Source organism: Astyanax mexicanus, chromosome 17 (assembly GCF_023375975.1).
Source record: "Astyanax mexicanus isolate ESR-SI-001 chromosome 17, AstMex3_surface, whole genome shotgun sequence".
Classification (NCBI taxonomy): domain Eukaryota; kingdom Metazoa; phylum Chordata; class Actinopteri; order Characiformes; family Acestrorhamphidae; genus Astyanax; species Astyanax mexicanus.
Genome location: NC_064424.1, coordinates 21,362,049 through 21,377,470, shown reverse-complemented (window position 1 = coordinate 21,377,470; position 15,422 = coordinate 21,362,049). Strand labels below are relative to the sequence as shown.

At 37.8% G+C, this 15,422-nt stretch overlaps 1 protein-coding gene across 1 annotated transcript; it reads left to right on the top strand.

The window, feature by feature from the left end:
- Positions 1–238: 238 nt before the first annotated feature.
- On the top strand, positions 239–14,998 carry LOC103037488 (glutaredoxin domain-containing cysteine-rich protein 2). The gene is made up of 3 exons (XM_022675887.2): positions 239–652; positions 6,118–6,342; positions 12,617–14,998. Exons 1-3 carry the CDS (start codon positions 317–319, stop codon positions 12,833–12,835), a joined length of 780 nt encoding a protein of 259 aa, XP_022531608.2. The 5' UTR covers positions 239–316; the 3' UTR covers positions 12,836–14,998.
- Positions 14,999–15,422: the final 424 nt, after the last annotated feature.

Genomic DNA, 15,422 nt, shown 5'->3' with positions numbered 1-15,422 from the left:
TAAGTTCAGCCTCTTAAATACTGCATCTTAAAGAGATTATCAGTATATTTTAAACCCCCGTCCCTCATCAATATGGAGAAACACCTGCTGTGTTCTTTCAAGCATGATTATTTGATGAAAGCGAGAGGTCTCGGTTTCGTCCTCTCCGGTTCCGCACCTGATCCGGCTGCTCAATAATTGAGTAGAGATGCGATGGAGAGCGACCGGACCTCTCGCTTTCTCCCCGTTCCTGCTCGCGACGCTGCCAGCACGGCTGACAGGTGCTGCACGCCTCTCTTCAGGAACATTTTATGTCCGGAACGTCCACCGAGGGACCATGGAGGAGCCGCAGAAGAAGCCGGGACAGAGGTACGAGAGCAAGCCCCGAAAAGTGAGGTTCAAGCTGGCCTCGTCCTACAGTGGCCGAGTGCTGAAGCACGTCTACGAGGACGGCCAGGAGCTGGACAGTCCTGAGGAGAAGTACCCTCACAGCTTCATCCACACCAAGATCCCTCAACACCTGGACATGGGGCAGCTTTACGGCTTCCAGGAGATGCAGGACGAGGGTCTGTACCCACCTACGGGACTCATAGCCCAGAGGATCAATGTGTACCGGGGAGGCAGCGGCTACAGGCCTCCAGACTACGGGGATCAACCAGACGGTGAAGAAAAAGTGAGTGGATTCTTGATAACATGCTTGTTAAATGGTGTTTATCCAACCAACATGTGAGGCATTCATGTGGAGTGGATTCACTAACACTTTCTCACATGCCTGGAACACGGGTTCGATGGCTTCTAGGTTGGCTGAAAAATTGGCAAAAGTGCACTTTTGGTACAAACTTTAGGTTTCAAGCTCATTTTTATGCTCTACTCACAAAAATAAATAAATAAAAAAAAGGAAAAACATCACTTAGAACACTAGATATCAGTTTACTGCACTGTCACAAACTGGCTGCTTTCCAACTGGAAGATATACAGGGGTTGGACAATGAAACTGAAACACCTGTCACTTTAGTGTGGGAGGTTTCAAGGCTAAATTGGACCAACCTGGTGTCCAATCTTCATTAATTGCACATTGCACCAGTAAGAGCAGAGTGTGAAGGTTCAATTAGCAGGGACATACCAGAGTTCAAAAGAGGACAAATTTTTGGTGCACGTCTTGCTGGCGCATCCGTGACCAAGACAGCAAGTCTTTGTGATGTATCAAGAGCCACAGTATCCAGGGTAATGTCAGCATACCACCAAGAAGGACCAACCACATCCAACAGGATTAACTGTGGACGCAGTAAAAAGAAGTTGTCTGAAAGGGATGTTCGGGTGCTAACCCGGATTGTATCCAAAAAACATAAAACCACGGCTGCCCAAATCACGGCAGAATTCAATGTGCACCTCAACTCTACTACTAAACTACTCTAAACTACTGTTTCCACCAGAACTGTCCGTTGGGACAATAAATTACTGTGGTCTAAAACCAGGTGTTTTAGTTTCATTGTGCAACCCCTGTAAGCTGTACAGGATAGTAGGATGGTAACATTAACATTAACATCAACTTAGCTTTAGCATCTGTTCGTGTACCAAAATACTGACTGTGTTTCTCTAATTACATTTTTTTTACATGCAACTTGAGTTGTATTGCTGAAGTTTAGTTACGACTGGAGTAGCACTACTGAGGTAAATCCATAAGTAAAACTGCACTGCTGAGACACTCAAAACGTTAAGTGATTAATAAATATGTTGTAAATTGTAGTTTCATAGATGCCTTTTCTTTAAAAAGGAAAACTAAATACATTTAAGCTAGCAACCAATTTCCATTTTGGTACAATTGGTCTTTACAGCTTTCCTAATCTGTACTACGCAAATGGGGGCCACATTTAACCCCTTCTGGTCCCATCACTGATTCTGATGGAGCACATTTGTTATATTCCTATGTGGAGACCACATTCCAGCTAACAGTCTTTGGTTAGTAAAAAAGTTAATAAAAAAAGGATTAATTTGTGTTCAGCATCACTTATCACACTAGATAACAGTTTACTGCTCTTTCACAAACTGACTTTTTTGCAAGTGGAAGATATACCATATTTTCACACTATATGGCTCACTTAAAATCCTTTACTTTTCCCAAAAATCAACAGTGCACCTCATAGTCTAGTGCGCCTTATGTATGAATTGTTCCAGTCAGGTTGTAAGGAGATATAAAGTCATAAGTTATAAATGAGTTTCAGTGAAGTTTCTCCAGCACCGAGGCTGGAGCAGTACTAGCATTAGACGCTAACCACAGTGCTAGCTCTTACGCCATTCAGAGGTGAGTATATCGGACAGTAGCCTTCGTTTACTGTGCTAAAAGAAGCTATGTGGGGCAAACTGCTAGCTGATAGCACCCCGGTTTATGGAAACACTCAGGGTTCCTCTGTGTAGCTCTGTCAGGAAGCGTTTACTAGCGCTAACCACAGCTAGTGCTAAGCGCTACTGCTGCCCTTGGTAAAATACTGGAAATCTAAGCTTACTGTAAGTAAACAGAAGTTTTAAGGAGAGAAATCTGTGTAGATTAACATCCAGCATTCGTTTGACTTTAAAATAATTTTTTAAGAATTACAGTTTGGTTCCCCCAGCGGCGAGACCGGCCTGAATTAGAAGGAAAACATGGCGACACCCCTGTTCCTTACTACTGTCGCTTAAAATGTGCCCTATAATCTGGTGCACCTTATGTATAAAATAGACCAGAAAATAGACATTCATTGATAGTGTGCCTTATAATAATAATAATCTTATAGCACCTTATAGTTCGTAAAATACAGAAATATGTACAGGGCTAATACAGTAACACTAGTTGAGCTAACTTTTCCATATAGCATTTGTTTATTTATCAAAAGACTGACTGTCTTACACTGTGTAAATTGTATTCACATGTGACTTGAGTAGTTCTGTTAAAGTAAATCTATGGCCGGAATAGCACCACTGAGGTAAATCCGTAATTAGAATTGCAGCTGTAGTTATGTAAACGCTTTTTCTTTCAAAAGGAAAACATTTCACTAACACTTTCTTGTGGCTTTTTGTCACTGTTTCACTGTTACTGATACTTTGAGTGCAGTGATGAAAGTCTTGGCAGTGTCTTCTTTCTCTAAGCTACAGTCTCTAACCGTAGCATTACATAACTGATACCTCTCCAGTGTACGATTACGTGCTCACAAATTGATCTATTTATAGAGGCACGCAGTCTCCGGCGCGGCTTTTAACCACAGCCAGTTTAGCCCCTGGATGCAGGTTGACATTCTTAGCTTTGCTTTAATTGTTTGGTGTACGCTGCTTTTCTTCCCCTGCTCAATGTGTGCGCACAATGCTTCTCTCAGATAATTGGGGTGAATAATTAGACCAAATCCTCCAGCAAAATTTATCATTAGCATGCAGCTGCCAAAAGTGGCTTATCTGAATGAAAGAGACAAAATTGGTTTTAGGGATTTTTCCTCTCACTGACATCCCAGATGGGTCCCAGTACGAGGCAAATATCTCCGCCTAGCAAAGCTGACTTTCCAAAGCTTCCATTAAGTTAGGTGGACAGGTAGGTGTATAGCCTGCTGGGCATTGCCGCCAGGGTGCCGGCGCCTTGTGATTCTGCCTCATATTATTACATTGTCAGTCATAACATTCTGCTGCAGTAGTTTTGGAGCAGATCTGCAGTAAACTCAGATTTTCAACATTAAAACTTATCATAAAAGACTGCCAACAGTTACGCTTTGCTATAAGTTTTAGTTTGTTATTTAACATTATGTATTAATTAATTTACCAAAAGACTGACAGTCTTTATATGTGTAAGTTTTATTTACATGTGACTTGAGTAGTACTGCTGAAGTACAATTATGGCTGGAACAGCCCCACTGTGGTAAATTCATAATTAGAATTTCACTGCTGAGATGAATTTATCCTTTTTTGGTTTGTCTGCTGAGATAAGACCTGCAGTAAATTCATATTTCCAACAGTAAAACATCATAAAAGACAGCCATTAGTCATGCTTTGTCATTATGACTGGAACAGCTATACTGAGGTAAATCCATAGTTAGAATTGCACTGCTGAGATTAATTTCTTCTTTGTTGGTTTGTCTACTGGGATAAGAGCTGATTTTCAACAATAGAAAACTGTATAATCATGAAAGACTGCGAACAGTCACGCTTTGCTATTTGTTTTAGTTTGTCATTTAACATTAGTTGAGCTAACTTAGCTTTAGCTGTTCATTTAACAGAACACTGACAGTCTTTCTATTTATGTGATTTGAATAGTACTGCTGAAGTACATTTATTGCTGAAATAGCACCACTGAGGTAAATCCATAATTAGAATTACACTGCTGAGATACACATCCTCTTTGTTGGTTTATCTGCTGGGATAAGATCTGCATATATTCAGATTTTCAACAATAAAATTGTAAATTTATAAAAGACTGCCATCATTTAACACTAGCTGCGGAAACTTAACTTTAGCATGGGTTAATTTACCAAAAGACTGACAGGGTTTCCATTTTTTTATTCACATGTGATTTGAGTAGTACTGCTGAAGAAGATCTATGACTAGAACAGCACCACTGAGGTAAATTCATAATTAGAATTGCACTGCTGAGATACATTTCTTCTTTGTTGGTTTGTCTGCTGGGATAAGATTTTCAACACTAAATTTTATCATGAAAGACTGGCAACAGTCACACTTTGTCAATAGTTTTATTTTGTCATTTAACATTAGGTGAGCTAACTTAGCTTTAGCATCTGTTCGTTTACCAAAGGCTGACAATCTAGTAAGCTTATGCTTCAGACTGCAGCCACTGTCCTCTACTGTTTAAACTGCAGTAAGAGAGTCTAGCTCTGCTGCCATTGGTCAGCCTGTGTGTTTATATTAAAGCCAGTGTGCTAGACTAGTACTGTCTGTGTATGTGTATCAGTTAATGTTCCCACAGATAATGTGGGAGGAATGTTGGATAAGAAAAAACTGTACAAATGTGCCCCAACGGTTCTTTCTTCTTTTTCAGCTGAAAAGATGTTTTAAATGAGATTATACAAGAGTTAGTTCCGACCTCACAATCTGATTGGTTGAGAAGTGTTCTAGCCGTGCTGATATATTTGATAACATCACGGCCTTCTCACACTAAACTTGCATCACTCCACCGACGCGTTGCAGGGTAACAGCGTATACACACAGGACACCCGTAGCAGCGTTAGCTTAGCACAGGCTAGCGCTCAGCCACGGCATGCTCGCCTGCAGCCCGCAGCGCTGGCTCGTCTTTCGTGGAAAAAAGGGAAAGAAAATCGCTCGGCTACTGCCGTCTGAGAGCCGGAGTGGTAACCAGCCAGGCTAGGCTTAGCTAAGTTAATGCTGAGCTAAAGCAAGCTACGCTAACCTAACCACAGTCCAGCCGGCTAGCTAAAACCAACACCACCCAGCAAAACAAGCAGAAATGCTCAAAAAAAGCACAGCGTTCACCTGAAGACGACTCCACAAAGCAGGAGAGGAGAGTTTTAGCGTCATTTCACGGCCCTAACATTACCATCTTCGCTTATTCCCAATTTTACTTTCAAGCTAACTTTCGTGGTGTTAGTCTGTATGAACCATACACCGTTTTGTAGTTAAGGTTTAGTTCTGTTCTGTTCAGTTTTTTTGTAACAGTTTTCTTTTTGGCGGAAGGCACAGTCCATATTAAAGCATATTCAAACTGAATTTCTTAAAGTTCTTTGATTTATTTTCTTTATTCATTTTGTAAAAAAAAAAAAAAAACTGTTGTATAAAAGCAATAGAGCACTCGAGGTCGTGTGTTATCACGAATAACATCACGGCTGTAATGATCTGCAACCGAATCACAGCCGTGATATTATTCGTGATAACACACTCCCTCTCGTGTTCTACTGCTTAATGAACACACCTGTCCTATGTATATAATAGTTTGTTTGGCTGATTGAAATCTAAATGATTCTGTTACTTCTAATATTACCCATTCACCCCACCTAAGAACTTTTATTTACAGTCCATAGACATTTTTAAAGGGGGTGGTGTGGTTCATTGGGTGCTCATCAAAACTCTCATCAAAAATAACAATGCATTTGCCATCAATAAAATGATAACATGATCCTTTCTGTGTTTGTATGTTTGTTTGTATTCAAGGCACCGGTTTTAGACTTTGGAAAGATCATCATCTACACCAGCAACCTGAAGATTATCCGCTCTCCTCATAGAAAAGGCGAGTCCAGTAGAAGCCATCACCGAAGTCGTAGAGAGGGAGGAGAGGCGTCGCCGGGTCGGGAGTCCAGATCCAAGGGAAAACAGAAATCAAGAAGCTCTCGCAGTGAAGAACGCAGTCCTGCTCCCAAACAAAAGGCGTCCGTGAAGGTCAGGACCTCTATGTCTTTATAAAAAAGTACATTATTATACATAATACATAATAATACATAATAATACATAATACATTACTTTCCTTACTTGTGTAAATAAAACATTGTGATGCATTTAACAGGGTTCATACACCTTTTACAAGGTAAAAATTCAAGCCCTTTTCAAGCACTTTCAAGTTTTTCCAGCACCTTTCAGCTGTGGTAAATTAATGATAATGGTGATATCTCATAACTGCGATTCAGCGATAATCAATATATATAGCAAAACTAGGTACCACTTTAAAATAAGACTACCTTTAAAAAGGGTTTATAAATGGTTTACAATATGTTTATTAATAGTTACTAATTAGGTTGTAAAGGCCTTAAAAAACATTAATAATCAGTTATAACACATAATTAGAAAGGGCAACAACATAGGTGGTTGTGGGCTCAGTATTTGGCAAACAATAGGGCATTGTTGCCCTTTCTACGTATGTGTTATAACTGATTATTAATGATTTTTAAGGCATTTACAACCTTATTAGAAGCCATTAATAAACTAATTGTAAGCCATTCATAAACCCTTTATAAAGCTAGTCTTATTTTAAAGTGGTACCCAAAACTATTCTACACACTTCACAGCGACTATGCTACTGAGAAACAAAATACTTCTAAGTAAGTAAATAGCAGGAATTATGGATTTATTGGTGTCAGTTTCACATAGTTTAAATACTAATGTTCTTCACCACATGTTCACCCTATTCATTTAATTGAGAAGTTACTGTAGTACGTCAAATTTGGGGTTGAGTTGAGAGCATTTATACATACATATACTCAAAATTATTGATTTGTTTTTTGTCACACCGCAAGAGATGGTATTATGTTTATGTGAACACAACCAGAATTGTGTTTGGTAATAGCAGAAGGACATTAAATTAAAGACTTTTAATTTTACGCTCTGCATTTTTTTTTCTTTAAGCAAATTTATTCAGTAATTTATTAGTTATTTATTGTAAAGTAAATGTATTTAGAATTTCAAGCATTTTCATGCAATTTCTCCAAAATTCCAGCATTTTCCAGGATTTCAAGCACCCGTATGAACCCTGATTTAAAAAATGTCACTAGCCTACTTACAGTATCAGTCAAAAGTTTGGATGGAACTGTTCATTCAATGATTTTATCAGATTTTTTTTTTCCTACATTGTAAATTAATACTTAAGGCATTAAGAATCCAGACTATAAAGAAACACATAAGGAATCATATAGTAATTTAAAAGTAATGTAAAACCCTGTGAAGCATGTAGTGGCTCTTATATTTCAGAGGCTGGTAACTCTGATGGACTTATTCTGTGCAACAGACGTCTTGGTCTTCCTTTCCAGCGGTGGTCCTGATGAGTGCCAGTTTTATCAGAACTTTTGTTGTTGATCTTTCGACTGCAAGTTCTCGAAATGTTTCAGATTGACTGACCTTCGTTTTTTGTATTTTTTTTCTTGATTTGAGTATTAGTTGAGTAGTTCTTGCCATAATATGGATTAGAAAATTACTCAAATAGAGCTATTCACTGTATACCAACTCAACTGATGCTCTCAAACACATTAAGAGGCAGTAAATTCAAGTAATTAACTCTTAACAAGTTCAGCACAGCTGTTAACTGAAAGCTGATCATTCCAGGTGACTCTACCTCATAAAGCTGACTGAGAAAATCCAGCCAATGTTTGCAAAACTGTCATCTAAGCAAGAGGTGCCAAAATAATCTAAACTATGAACACATTCTGGTTTGTTTAACACCTTTTACTAAATAATTAAATATGTTTTTTTCATAGTTTGACTTTAGAATGAATGTAAAATGCAGAACATGTTTAAATTATGAAAAAGCACTGAATTCAATGTGTGTCAAAACTTTTGACTTTTGCTGTATACAGCTGCTTAACGTAACTTAAAGTGAAAATGGCCTCCTTAATCATTTATTTGCATTGTTTTAAAAAGCATTTCATTTTATTTTGCCCTTCTTTTTTGTTTATTCACATTAATCATTCAAATGTAACAGAAAATTCAATGCCATCATATACAGCTCTGGAAAAAAAAATAAGAGACCACTTAAAAATGATGAGTTTCTTTGATTTTACCAAATTGAAAATCTCTGGAAAATAATTAAGAGGAAGATGGATGATCACAAGCCATCAAACCAAACTGAACTGCTTGATTTTTTGCACCAGGAGTGGCATAAAGTTATCCAAAAGCAGTGTGTAAGACTGGTGGAGGAGAACATGCCAAGATGCATGAAAACTGTGATAAAAAAACAGGGTTATTCCACCAAATATTGATTTCTGAACTCTTAAAACTTTATGAATATGAACTTGTTTTCTTTGCATTATTTGAGGTCTGAAAGCTCTGCATTTTTTTTGTTTTAGCCATTTTTCATTTTCTGCAAATAAATGCTCTAAATTACAATATTTTTATTAGGAATTTGGGAGACATGTTGTATGTAGTTTATAGAATAAAACAACAATGTTTATTTTACTCAAACATACACCTATAAATAGCAAAATCAGAGAAACTGATTCAGAAACTGAAGTGGTCTCTTAATTTTTTCCAGTGCTGTGTATTGTGTATCCTGAAGGTTTCTTAATGTATCTTGATATTACATTAATGCCATTTTCTCACCATTATTCAGTATTTTCAAAAGCCAGAATCATGGTAATGCTGCACAAGCATGTATTACTTAGAAGTTACAGATGAAACAAACAAACGAACAAACAAAAAAGCACAAAAAGCCCCCCAAAAAACAAATTGTCTGTTTGATTAGCTCACTTCCCTTGAAGGGAATTAATGGAAAGAGCTACATCATTGTGTGCTTCCGGAAAATGACTGCTTTTATCCTCTAAAACTGATCACAATTTGGTACAAGTGAGATTACATATAAATAATTTACAAACATTCACTAGGCATAACGAATATTTGTTGGATTCTGCGAAGCAGTTTGGATGTGAGGCATCCTGAATAATAAAAGGAATCTCATTCAACATTGAAAATGATTTGGCAGTAGGCAGAATGTATTATGCACAGTGAAAAAAGGCATGTGTAAAACCATTGTGCTCTTTATTCCCTCACTTTTCTCTTATTAAATTTTAGTTTTGGGCATCAAACTGTACATTTTTTTACTTATCATTTGTAGTGATGCTGGGCCTAATAATATTAATAAAAAGACGAAGACAAAAAAGAAGAAGAAAAGAGAAAAAAACTGTATGTGTATGCGTTTACTGTATGCCTCATATACCCCAATCAGCCATAATGCTAACCTCTTTTGACCCTGTGTCCTCATATATGGTGACATTACATTTCCTTTTTTTTCAATTGTTTTCCTTTTTTTATCCCAATTTATTTGGCTAAATATATTTACCCTATCACTAATGATGCCTTTACACATAGAGTGAAGGTGAATACTAGAACATGCCTCCTCCATTACATGTGAAGCCAATTACCGCCTCTTTTCGAACTGCTGCTCATGCAGCATTGCCCAGTAGCATCACAGCGAACTCGGAGGAAAGCGCGGCGACTTGGTTCTGATACATTATCTCACAGACGCCTTGTGCTGATCGACATCACCCTTTGGAGTGATGAGGGGAAAGAGTGCCATCTACCCACCCAGAGAGAGAGAGCAAGGCCAACTGTGCTCTCTCAGGGCTCCGGCAACTGATGGCAAGCTGCATGACCGGGATTTGAACCAGCAATCTCCTGATCATAGTGGCAGCGCCAAAGTTCGCTGGACCACTCGGAGTCCGTGACATCACGTTTCTGCCCACGTTTCTGTGGTGGGGATCCCAGACAGAAGTTTTTACAGCCAGTCCAGACAGAAGCATGGGCTTAGTAACAATTCACATCAACTTTTATGTTTAAAACTATACAGAAAAATAGTTTCCAACAGGACTTGAGACACTGCCCACAAAATATTCTAACTTTCTGAGATACTGACTTTTGGGTTGTAAAAATTGGCTGTAAGCCATACTCAACAATTAAGGAAATAAACACTTGAAATAGATCACTCTGTGTTTAATACATCTATATATGTTTCAAATTTTGAACTGAATTACTGAAATAAAGTAACTTTTTAATGATATTCATTTTTGAGATACACCTTACAGCTACCTTATATTCTATCTCCTAGATGACAACAGCTTTTCAACCACCCTGACCACCAAAACAAGCTTAATCACTTGACCAGTTTTAACTTAAATGCTATGATTGCTTATTTTTTTTATTTATAGGAGTAATATTTTAGGCAAATGTGAGCAGTATTTTCTAGAAGGCAAATAATATGAGCTTTGGCATCAAATCCACTGGTAGGCAGGCTCCTCTTCTTGGTTGGGTTAATGAATTTATCACTCAACCTGAGCATTAGTAAATACAGGAGCTTGCCAGTTTGAGTGTTTGTCTAAGCACATTATCACATTAGCACCATCATTCTCTATTAGCATGAAATGACAGAAATTATTATTCTTCTAAATCTCTGGGAGTGTATAACCCTGCACAATACCACTAATGAGCTCCACGCATAATCAGTTGAAAGCTTTTGAAGAGTTTTTTTTTGTTTTTTTTTGGAGCAATCACTGCAGATTTTGATGCAATCCAATGATAACACATAGAGTAAGGGTTGGGTGATGTGGCATGGCCCTAAAAATAATGTCAGGATATTTCATGGTATTTTTATGATATCATTATTCTTTACGATATGACAAAACATTCATTTTAGTTCATAGAGAAAAGTAGTTGTTTTATTTGATTTAAAATAAGAACCCAGAAGGGGTGTGAGACATGTTAGACCAATGCCATTTTGGGTGGTGGGCACATGTTGGGCTGACGTTGGGTGACATTGGGTCTAGATTGGTCTGATATTGGTGGTCAACCAATGTTTAATATTGGGCCTACATTGACCTGATGTTGGGTGTTAACTGTTGTTTGATATAGTGTCTACATTGACCTGATTTTGGGTGTTAACTGATGTTTGAAATAGTGTCTACATTGACCTGATGTTGGGTGTTAACTGATGTTTAATACAGATTATTCATTGGTCCGATTTTGGGTGTCAACCGATGTTTGACTTTGGGTGTCAAATGACATTTGACGTTGTGTATATGATGGTCTGATATTGGGTGTTAACCGATGTATGATGTTGGATTTAGACTCTTCAGTTTTTGGGTGTCAACTGATGTTTGGCGTTGGGTCTATGTTGGTGTGATATTGGGTGTCAACCATTGCTTGATGTTGAGTCTACGTTGGACGGATGTTGGATCGTCTGATTTTGGGTGTCAACCAATGTTTACCATTGGGTGTTAACTGACGTTTGACTTTGGGTCTACGATGGTCTGACATTGGGTGTCAACCAATGTATGATTTTGGGTTTACACTGTTCTGATGTTGAGTGTCAACCAGTGTTTGCTGTTGGGTCTACATTGGCCTGATATTGGGTGTAAACCAATGTTGATGTTGGGTCTACATTGGCCTGATATTGGGTATCAACCAGTGTTTGATGTTGGGTCTACATTTGCCTGATATTGGGTATCAACCAATGTTTGATGTTGGGTCTACATTGGCCTGATATTGGGTATCAACCAATGTTTGATGTTGTGTCAACTGTTGTCATCCATTTATGTCTGTGTCATGTTTAAATTGGGTCTATGTTGGCCTGATGTTGGGAGTCAACTGATGATTTTATTGTTGGGTCTAGATTGGCCTGATTTCGGATGTCACCCAATGGTTGACGTTGGGTCTACATTGACCTGATGTTGGGTATTGACCATTTTTTATCGATGGGGATACATTGGCAAGACCCCTTTTCTGACCATGGAAGAAACATTGTAATTTTGACAAGCAAACCTCAACGACGATCAGGAAACTTTCTGATGATACAACCAACCACAGACCACATTTGGTGTGAAATATGGTGTGAGACAGAGGCAACATTTACCAACGTTGGGCCAACATACTGTGGCTATCTGGAAATACTGCAACAAAATGAATAATTTAACATAAAACGAATATAAGAGCTGAATCAGTACAACAATACCAGTGGGCAAAATATTTGATTAATTTATATAAATCGAATTTACAAAAACAGTAAAAGCTTTACAGTAAATAGCAAAACCAAGACAAAACAGAATGTATTTAAGATTTCTACTTCCTACTATCACAATATGGATAATTTTTTTATCATTTCAAAACAATAAATATATCTATTGTGCATGGTACTATATAGCACACATCTAACACACATGCTTGCTTGTTTTGGTTTTAGAAGGAGGTCAAAAAGGTTCAGGAGGTGCCAGAAGTCCAGGAAGTTCAGGAAGTGGCCAGTTGCGGACAGTGTGGAGGCTCGGGCAGCGCTCCTTGTTCCTTGTGCCATGGCAGCAAGCTGTCCATGTTGGCCAATCGCTTCAACGAGTCCATCCGTGAGCTGCGCTGTCCGGCCTGCAATCCTGATGGCCTGGAGCAGTGCCAGTTGTGTGCCCAGTAGCCTGCTGGACATCCTGTAACTTCCTCAAACGCACTGGTCAGCAGATAACACTGAGATGTTCTGCCTCACTGAGAGTTAAGAGTGTAAGCTAGTCTATTAGAAAACAACAGACAACACAATTCACAGCAACATTTTAGAGACCATTTTCAAATGAGGGGCAGAGTAAATGAATCAGATGATGGAAGATAATAAACAGTGAGAGAAAGATAGAGAGAAGTAGAGAGAGAGAGAGAGAGAGAGAGAGAGAAGTAGAGATAGAGAGAGGCAGAGATATAGAACAAGAAAGGAAGCTAATCGAGGGAAGCTTTTCTTTATGCACAACAGCACAATACAAGAAGAAACAAGAAAATGAGGACATTTCTCATTCCAGGAACATCTTCCAAGATTTGTAATTACACAGAAAAACACAATTAAGATGGAGGATCTGAAACGAGTCTGCGGTGTTGAGACACCTTATGTTAAAGAGGATCTATGAAAAGAATTTTGAGTGGGATTTTCTCAAATGTGGATGAAAGGAATGAGTTAAACAAAAGTTGGGTAAAACTTTACTTGGATGGTCCATCTTATGGCCTTATTGATGCTCAACTGACATTCAGCTAACATTCAACTGAATGTCTATTAAATGCAATTTAACCCTATGTTGAATGTAAATGATCCAAAATAGAATCTATCCCTACACCTAACCCTAACCCCTAATCCCTTACCCTAACCATTAATCAACACTAAAATATAACCCTACACCTAACCCAAACCCCTAACCTTAACCCATAATCAACGCTAAAATATAACCCTACACCTAACCATAACCCCTAACCCCTAATCTTAACCATTAATCAACCTTAAATCTTACTCTACACCTAACCCCTAACCTTAACCATTAATCAACACTTAAATCTAACCCTACACCTAACCCTAACCTTAACCCTTAATCAACACTAAAATCTAACCCTACACCTTAACCATTAATCAACCCTAAAATCTAACCCTACACCTAACCCTAATCCCTAACCTTAACCATTAATCAACACTAAAATCTAACCCTACACCTAACCCTAACCTTAACCCTTAATCAACACTAAAATCTAACCCTAAAATCTAACTCTACACCTAACCCCTAACCTTATCCATTAATCAACACTAAAATATAACCCTACACCTAACCCAAACCCCTAATCTCTTACCCTAACCATTAATCAACACTAAAATCTAACCCTAACCCCTAACCTTAACCATTAATCAACACTAAAATCTAACCCAACCCCTAACCTTAACCATAAATCAACCCTAAAATCTAACCCTACACCAAACACTAACCCCTAACCTTAACCATTAATCAACACTAAAATCTAACCCTACACCAAACCCAAACCCCTGATCCCTAACCTTAACCATTAATCAAACCTAAAATCTTACTCTACACCTAACCCAAACACCTAATCCCTAACCTTAACCCTTAAATCAACCCTAAAATCTAACCCTACACCTAACCCTAATCCCTAACCTTAACCCTTAAATCAACCCTAAAATCTAACCCTACACCTAACCCTAATCCCTAACCTTAACCATTAATCAACACTAAAATCTAACCCTACACCTAACCCAAACACCTAATCCCTTACCCTAACCATTAATCAACACTAAAATCTAACCCTACACCTAACCATAACCCCTAATCTTAACCATTAATCAACCTTAAATCTTACTCTACACCTAACCCCTAACCTTAACCATTAATCAACCCTAAAATCGATGGATGGATGTTGGGTTACATTCAATAGAGAATCATTTACCTTCATATTTCAGTTCAATTGCCTTTAATAGACATGCAGTTGAATGTTAGTTTAACGTCAGTTGAGCCATAAACAATTTACTCAAGCTCAAGTTAACATACTTGACTGGTTGACTGGCTCGCTTACCATCTTCACCAATAAAGACCATCTTAGACCATCCAAAATCAGAATCTGAGCAGGAATAGCACTAATGGAATCATATCTCAACCAAACCACTGTCATTTGATGTTGCTGTCAAGGATACTTAAAGGCACTATAAGTATTTTTTATTTTCTTTTAAACTAATAAAACATGCTTTTGCTTTTGAAATATTTTACTAGAACATATGTATCTTGGGAATTTGCTTTACTGTGGAGGCATATCTCATATTTTTGGCCAATAAATTCAATGTATGCAAAAATGTATCTTCTGATTTTTTACGTTTTTTACAATGGTTCATTATGTTTAAAGATGAATTTTACGTATGAATTGATAACACTTCCGATAGGGTTCACAAGTAACTTATGACAGTAAAAACTAATAACTAATTGAAAGTAGTTAAGATATTATGAAACATTACTAAATTTGAAAACTTCAGAGACATCAGTTACAAATATTGATTAATATCTATTGTCAGTAATTATATGTATTCTATCATAAGTACTGTTAATTAATATTTTCTTATTGTAAATGATTACAGAGAACTGGGGTAAGCTGTTACATTTGAAATTGCAACATCGCTTTGGGATATATTGTTAACCCTCCTGTTATGTTCTGGGTCAAACCCATTTTAAAGTTTGAAGATCTAGGGAAAATAG

Bases quoted from the DNA above. Each gene is read 5' to 3' on its own strand.
- LOC103037488 (XM_022675887.2), top strand. From the start codon at position 317: ATGGAGGAGCCGCAGAAGAAGCCGGGACAGAGGTACGAGAGCAAGCCC. The intron at 653-6,117 runs GTGAGTGGATTC...TTTGTATTCAAG, and splicing joins AACCAGACGGTGAAGAAAAA to GCACCGGTTTTAGACTTTGG. The intron at 6,343-12,616 runs GTCAGGACCTCT...TTTTGGTTTTAG, and splicing joins AACAAAAGGCGTCCGTGAAG to AAGGAGGTCAAAAAGGTTCA.